General features: G+C 39.3%; 1 protein-coding gene across 2 annotated transcripts; it reads left to right on the forward strand.

Annotated features, from left to right (window-relative positions):
* The first annotated feature begins 396 nt into the window (after positions 1-396).
* Positions 397-3845, forward strand: gpx7 (glutathione peroxidase 7). 2 transcript variants are annotated; one of them, XM_034530901.1, is made up of 3 exons: positions 397-582; positions 2739-3000; positions 3363-3845. In XM_034530901.1, the coding sequence occupies exons 1-3, from the start codon at positions 451-453 to the stop codon at positions 3524-3526; spliced, it is 558 nt and encodes a 185-aa protein (XP_034386792.1). In that variant the 5' UTR covers positions 397-450; the 3' UTR covers positions 3527-3845. The 2 variants fall into 2 exon arrangements, with proteins under 2 accessions (XP_034386792.1, XP_034386793.1); XM_034530902.1 differs by lacking the exon at positions 397-582 and adding an exon at positions 2403-2643 and having other exon boundaries at positions 3363-3826.
* Positions 3846-8488: the final 4643 nt, after the last annotated feature.

The following is an 8488-nucleotide window of genomic DNA, read 5'->3' on the forward strand; positions in this document are numbered from 1 at the left end:
ATGGCAGTCACTGTCCAGAAAATGAAACGCCTTGTAGTATTACTCTGTTCATGTTCTGTTTTACTGAGGTCGTTATCCCTGACAAATAGACGCATCTACAATCGAGATAATAAATCCCAATAATGAGATGATGTGTGAAAATTAATTGAACTTCTCATAATAAAAATTGCAAAGCAAAATTGTATAATTGTATAAATTAAATATAACAATTTGTAATGCATGCATTATTTTTCAAAACTTGCGTTTAGATTTCTCATATTTATTATAATTATTATTATTATTATTTGACAACAGAATGCAACTCAAATTCATCAACACGGCTTTTATTTTGTAATGTAGGGCCCCGTCCAGGAAGTGTCGCCCTTCCCATCTGTAGCTTCACTGCCGGAGAAGAGCCGTCGCACTCCGGAGAAGTTTCCTCTCTGTTGCGTTGGCAGTTAGACTGTAAAGATGCTTCCAGGAGCACTCGCCGTGTTGTTGACTCTATTCAGCCTGATTGAGACCAAACAAAAAGACTTTTATACTTTTAAAGTTGTGAACATCAGGGGGAAGTTAGTGTCCCTGGAAAAATACCGTGGTTCGGTAAGTTTGAGGTAACGTTATATACATACAATACAGTATGACGTTAAAGGTCTCACTGTAACCGGTCTCTCTGCATGTCAACCGGTGGCACGTATGGATGTTGCATGGCACTGCTTATTTCTAATTCCACCCAGTTACCGTGCGGCTAGTAGACGTAACTAACACAGAGTAGCGGGTCAGTTTGACTGCGGTAGCCTGCTCGGGACGTCCCATCATGTAGCCCCGCTAGCCTACGTGGCAAGAGGCCTGCGGAGCCCCTGCAGCTCCACGAGCTTTATTGAGGTTTCATTCAACGCAGGTACGGAGGTCTCCAATGGATCGATACAATGTAGCGTGAACGGTGTCTTCTTCAGATTGTATTTCAGTTCGCCTGGGTTATTAAAGGAGACTGAACATAATGTATTTGATGTAGGCAGGCAGGTTTCTTCTTAATTGGTTGTTTTATCTGTTGTGTGTATTGCAATCCGCCAACCAGGCTTACTTCAACACAGTTAATGTACCAAAGACACCACGTGACAGCAAAAGTAGAGCAGAATACATGAATGCATCACGTATTCATTTGTGGCCAGCATTGTATTTGTGTCACTGTAAATTCACTACATTTTCTTTTTGTTTTTTAATGTAATCTTTAAATTGTTCGCTCAAACAGAACTTCAAAGGATGCTCCGGTTAAAATATTTAAAGTACTATCCTCCCCAATGTCCCTAGTATAGGTCTCGTTCACAGATTATTCCATGTTATTACCATACCTAGCTATCACTTCCTGTGTGTCAAACATTTATATAATGCACTGTTGCCGTTGTAAAGGATTTGTATCTAGGGTCTATATGTATCTAATGGCCATAAATAACCCCATGAGGTGTTCAGATGCTTGAATTGCTTCATTATGACACTAGATGTCAGCACTAGATGATGGGATCATCAAAGTGTCTGTAGTCTAAATTACAGAGCGCATGTGCTTACTTATTCAGTGATGAGAAACTTCCTGATTGACACCGAAGCATGAGGCTTTAGCATGTATTAACCTGCACTAACATACTCAACTGTTTCCATGCCGTGTATCTGTACACCCACGACTACGTCACTAACACCTAACATGAAAAGGTAAACAACAAAAGCATTGAACTCCTCAGAGATGGAGCTGTCATTTTGTGAAAAAAAGTATTTAGATCCTTCACCCAAGTAAAATAACCAGTACAGCAATATGTCAAATACTTAATGACAAGTAACAGCCCTGCATTAATAATCTTAGTACAAAAGTATTAGCAGCTAAATGTACTGAAAGTATCAAAGTAAAAGTACTTGTTTCGCCCTTGTGACACATATATTGTTATATCTGATATTATGGGTCCTCATTTACCAATATCTACGGTTGTGTTCTTGAATTTATTCTTGAGAAAGTTCCTGAGAAGTCTACGTTAGATTCATGACGAGTTCTTATACAGCAGAATTGTTTGGTAATATAATATGATATGTAATCACAGCAGTTATATAAATAGTTATCAAGTGTTGGTATTTTTGGTCCTAACCCTGACCCTTAGGGTTAGGACAGGGGTCAGGGTATTGGGTTAGAACCCTGGCTAGCGGTTCTAAGAGGGGCCCGGGTTCGGTTCCTGTTCTGGGCAGTCCTGCTGTGTGGAGTTTGCGTGTTCTCCCCGTGGCAGTGTGAGTTCCTGCCGGGTTCTCCAGCTTCCTCCCACAGTCCAAAGACATGCAGCTCAGGTTAATTGGACTCTAAACTGCCCGTAGGTGTGAATGGTTGTCTGTCTCTACATGTGCCCCGCGATCGACTGTCCAGGGTGAACCCGTCCCTCGCCCAATGTCAGCTGGGGTCGGCTCCAGTGCCCCCGCGACCCTGAATAGGATAAGCGGTTCTAAGGAATAATCTTCATAAGTACCATCTATTGTGTGCCCATTGTTAAACCAAGATCATGAAACTAGAAACGAGAAAACATATCGTGTCCTTCGTTTTCTCGTAAAGTCATTTATGAGATGAACACAAGCTAACACAACTAACAGATGAGGTGCACAGAGCATGCTCAGTACATTACGGTCAATCAGGTACGTGAACAGCTGTTTACAGTTCCTCGGTTGCTGTTAATTGTCAGGACTGTGACTGTGGCGTTTCCACTCACAGTGTGTCCCTTTGGCTTTAGGCGTCCCTGGTGGTGAATGTAGCCAGTGAATGTGGCTTCACTGAAGAGCACTACGGAGACCTGCAGCAGCTCCAGCGGGACTTTGGGCCGTATCACTTCAATGTGCTGGCCTTCCCCTGCAACCAGTTCGGGCAGCAGGAGCCCGGCAGCGACAAGGAGATCGACAGCTTTGTTCGCAGAGTGTACGGAGTCTCCTTCCCCCTGTTCAGTAAAATCGCCGTCGTCGGAACCGGAGCCAACAATGTCTACAAGTACCTTGTTGGTGAGTGAGATGTGATGGTGTTGTTGTGAGTTTGTTCTTGCATCATTTGAAGATGCTTTGTTTAATAAACAAATGAGCCAGAGACAAGGTTTCTATTTAACACAGTGGGATCTGGAGGATTAAATTAAAGGGCAAATGTTAAATATTCAGAAATGACATAAATAACTAAATATGGGCAGTGCAGTAAGTATGAATGATACTGAAATTGTGAGAAAAGAGGAGGTGAAAAGGAAGAAATTAAGATTAAAGGTAAACATGTTGGGCAGAATACATAAAAGAGGGCAGCAATGGGATGAAGGTATAAAGGAAGAAGGCAATAACTGATATATATTAACTCATTTTCCTTCCCTCATTCTCTGCAGAGTCTTCTGGAAATGAGCCTGACTGGAATTTCTGGAAGTATCTCATTGATGTAAATGGGAAAGTGTTGGATGCATGGGGCCCAAAGGTTCCCGTCAAAGAAATCAGACCCAAAATAGCTGAAATGGTGCGGCAGATAATCCTAAAGAAGAAAGTAGAGCTTTAACCTCCGGTTAAGGTTAAGGGTTAGATTTAAAGAGGTGAACACATTTATTTTGCTTGTACAATCAGTGTTTTGTTTGACTAAACCATTACCAAGTCACATAGCAAAAGCAAGTTATACTTGCTCTTTGAAAGCACTGATGAAACACCACTATTTTTTAAAATTTCAATATTAAGTTTTACATCAGGTGGATGACATTTGAAGCTGCAGCTTTGATCCAAAGAGCTCCTGTTTTCCTATTTGTTTGTCATGTGGATTATGTGTTTTGCTGATGATCTTGTCTGATTTGTGGAATAAACTTTTACTGTGATGAGAGAAAGGTATACCTGATTACTAAGGTTTTGTAATCCGGTTTTATTAACTGGACATTTTCAGAACACAAACATTAAACTTATGAAAAACATAACTTTCTTCGTGGTGCCATGAAGACGACACACAATCTCCAACCAGGTTCTGCTGTTGTTTTGATTTTTGATTTTACTGCTCATCACTATCATTCTATTTACCACAAATATAAGGGCTTATAGCAGACAATAATGTAGTTGAAGGTCTTTTCAGTTTGTGTGTAGTTTTCAACAACTTAATCTTCTTCTGTGAAGCATCCAGAACTGGATGCTGGTATATACACAGAAAATGCATGACATGTAACACAGTTGTAATAATGTACAATGCGTCTTTATAGGAGAAGTTAGAATTGCTAATTATCTCTTACACATTAATAGTCACTTAACATTTTATTATATCTGTTTACAACTACATTATATTACAACTACAATTAATTATAATGAAAGTCAATGATATTAAGGCTAAGGTGGGTTTATTTTTAGAAAATGTGTTTCCAGCTAAAATTTCAAGTTAGTCAAAGTTAACCCTTTACATTTATTCAAAATGTACAATTGCTTCAGGGCCGTGAGAAATTTGCCACACCCGCTGTTGCTGAACTGCCGCCCCGACATACGACCGCAAAGCAATCGTCGTCATATTATCAACACAATAATGGTCCTCTAAAAAACAAATAATTCAACAATGCCGCGTATAATAATATTGTCATACATGTGCCTCTCTGTCACACCATTCTGCCGTTCCCACTCTCCCAAGCCCTTACATTTCTTTGACACCTTGCAGTCATTGAATTCTAAACCTGTCCACCAGATGCTGTTTAACCCTGCAAAGACCTGCAGTTCTGGGTGTGACAGTGACCTGTACTCGGGCTTGTACATCTTGCTTAGTGATGCAGAGATGTTCAGTTGCACTGCACGAGGTATGTACCGCTTCACATAACCAGGGACAACAGACAAAATGGCGCTTTTGACAGGTGGCTTTTCAGAATCTTCTGATAGATGTAGCATATTTTCGAATGCTGTGCATTCATCTGGGGTCGGAGGTAGGATCACGTCTCCTAAACCTGCCCCACTGGTGCAGGGGCCAAATGGTACCAATCCCTCCTCCATAGCAGGGGGGATTATAAACTGTAAGAATGATTTACATGACTGTGAATATAACGTTTATTTTAGATTTGTGTCATGTGATATTATGTTAACCTAACAAAATTATTTCTGCCCTATAACGGTGCCTAAAATGAATCTTAAAATTGACGACCCAAGGATGAACTTTAGATAGCCAGTTTTAGTTAAAAGGCTAATAAGCTTTTTGTACACTTTCATCCTGGTGGCAGTGTAAGGAGAGGGATTCTCCACATGATATAGGTAAACATTGCCAAAGTGGAGCTCTGGCAGGGACGTAGCAGACTTTCGTGATACGGCACCAGGTGCTGTATATTGATCACAGGTGCCCAAAACCTGCAGTTTGATCTCAAATCTTATTTTTTCTTCATTTAAGTGCTGATTAAAATATTCCTGCCTTGAAACAGAGGGATGTTTTAGTTTATCAAGCGACCCCGTTAACTGACAATTTCCAGCCAGATTAAGCGACCGCGTAGCTGTCCTCGTGAATTCCACAAAAGGGCCAGTTCCCTCTCTTCCCATAAAACTTTCCCACACCATGATGTGAGTTAGAAACCCGTTAAAGATTTATTTTTTGGACTGTTCAAGATGCTACAGAATACCTCTAAATGACACGTGTTGAAAAATAAAAGACAATTATGTTCATTTACTGACTTTATTATTTCAAAGGATAACTTGCTCCCTTCCTGTTTCAACACACATAAACAACAAGCAACGTTTCCTATGAAAGTGGACTCGTTTCCTTAAAAGAGACTCCATGGTCGAAACCGGTATGTTTTAACAATAGACTGTATATGAGAAGGTTTTGACACAATGAAAAATTAAACAATGCTGCATTCACGAGTACAGCTATGTGTTCTCTTCCTATTTTCAACAGCTGTCGTAACTACAACAACCACAGATGCGCTCGGCTGAAAGTCGCCAGTTAACAGGGTTGCTTTATCGATTGAAACACCGGCTTGTGCTGCGTTTCAATTGAGAATCCAGTCCAAGCCGCCATTTTAAACCCATTGTCACAGCGCATCTATCTATGGTTTTTTTATTTCAGTGTCTTCACACATGATTCTTGGCTTTTTCGATAACAACACCACATATAAGTCACAAACTATTACTCTCAGACGAGATCTTATCACACAATTTTATTGCAACAAATATTCACTTCATAAAACAAGAGTGTGACACGTTTGAGTCTCGGGCAGGCACAAAAGAGAGCAACACACACACGATCTTTAGAGCAGTAACAGGTTTTATTCGTTTCAGTCCCGTTTCCGCTTGTGAACGCTCCACGCATCTGCTACCCGCTCTCCTTTTCCGTTCTCACAAACACACCCAATTGATTTACACATCACGGCACCATTCCCTGAACCACACCCCCGCTCCACAAAGAGATTACAAAATGTGACATAAGTTGTAAGTTAAGTATAAATATAATCGTTGGATGTAAATGAACAATATGTGATAACAGACAAATACATAGTTAAATTACATAAAGAGATATTAGATTATCAAACACCATTTTTATACCACCTATTTCACCATTTTAAAACTCAATACACAATATGCCTCATGATGGGGAAAGTTTAAAACCACCAGCCACATTATTTCAGACTCATTTCTGGATTATAAAGCATACTGCTCAATCAAATCTCAATTTGAATTCATAATGGCAGGCAGTGGTGGCTAAGCAGAATATTGCAGTTGGTCATTACAGCTGACACATATTTGTAACCCAGTTAATTTTTTTTTGTTGTCATGTTTTCATGGATGGTCCTCAGATTTTATTTCTCCAAAGTGGGTCGTAAATTAAGAAAGATTAAAAACCACTTTATTTCACCGTTAAACAACACTCAATCTGGAAAGGCCACACTGGTGGTACAGGCCAACTAACGATTTCAGTGAGCATTAAACCCAAGATGTGTCTTTTCTGTATTCTACCAGAGAGTAAAGAAAAGGAGTCCAAGCAGCAGATGGACCATGTCCAGTCGGATGGAGTAGGCATCACTGGCAGTTGTTGGAGCAGCTGTGGTATTTGTTGTAGCAGCTGTGGTATTTGTTGTAGCAGCTGTGGTCTTTGTTGTAGCAGCTGTGGTATTTGTTGTAGCAGCTGTGGTCTTTGTTGTAGCAGCTGTGGTCTTTGCTGTTGGTGTAGTTGTTTGCGCAGAAAAATGTCAATGAATGACGATCACATACGAATCAAATGTCTTAAAAATGGGCTTGTCTAATCTGCTCTTCTCTTCATTTTTCTCCCGTACAAATATATTTGCACAGCTAAGTCTTGCCATATATTGTGTACAATTTACACTGATTTTGAATGGAATTTTGCTTGTGATATTAAAAGTACGATTTAAAATACTAAAACATGAATTCTTAAAAGTTCTTCATATGCTCCATTTCTTCTTCAGAAAATATATTGTAAGAATAAGTAGAGTTACCTGTGCTGGAGAGGGCCCAGATGAGAGTCAGAGAAAGGATCAGCTTCATCATGATTAACAGGTAGTATACTGTAGATTAGTTGTCCTGGAGGTGATAATACACCTGTTTGGCACCGCTGCACTTAATATACTGTGAAGGTGTTCTACAAATATATGGCACATCCCTAAGGAAGCATTTTAGGGATTGGGTGTGATCCCATTTGCACAACATTCTGCCTCTCAATTCCTCTTTGGTCCAACACACCAACACACCTTCGCACACCCTTTTGGACAAATGACTACAGGAACAAAATTTGCTTGATGCAAAAGACTATGATGATGGCATTTTGAACAATGTACCCTTTGATAAACAATTCTTATACATTATGTTTTAAAAGAAGGCTCTTATTCACACTTGAATATTTCACAGCTTGCTAGCATGGACTTCTTGCTTTCCATCATTGTAAATTGTTTTACATTGCAAGTTCAATTTTGAAAATGTTTTCTCTTATCTTGTATTGCACTTTATTTTTTTCTTCTTCTAATCAACAAAGACTGCTATATTTGGATGCATTGAACACCATAAGTAATATAAAAGTGAAATATATGGTTTGGTACATGAGAAAATTCAAATGCCCATTTTGCCTAATTAATCTGTACTAAAACCTCTCTAACTTTGTTCTGCTTTACTTTTTCAAAGTCAAACTTTGCAGAGAGACAGTTCACATAGTGCGCTATGATCTCTGTTTTTTGAGGTTCTGTGCATCCTTCCAAGAGACATCCTGAAAGGGCTTTTTTTTTCTAGGCGAACCTGGAAATTCAACTGTTGATGTCTTTCATCTTTATTTACTCTTAACCAGTAACAAATATAATAATATTTACACATCTGAACAAAAGCACACATGGTTTTCCTTTATTATAACATCAACATTATTCAAATAGCCTTTGTGGTTACAGAGATACACCCTTTTTAGTTTGGGTATGTTATTTCAAGCAGAAACCTAGAAAACAGTCTTAAAAGGATAATAAGGCATACAATAAACATGGTTGACTGTTATCCGAGTTATCTTAACTGACAAAATCAATATGAG

This window comes from Cyclopterus lumpus, chromosome 4, assembly GCF_009769545.1.
Source record: "Cyclopterus lumpus isolate fCycLum1 chromosome 4, fCycLum1.pri, whole genome shotgun sequence".
Classification (NCBI taxonomy): domain Eukaryota; kingdom Metazoa; phylum Chordata; class Actinopteri; order Perciformes; family Cyclopteridae; genus Cyclopterus; species Cyclopterus lumpus.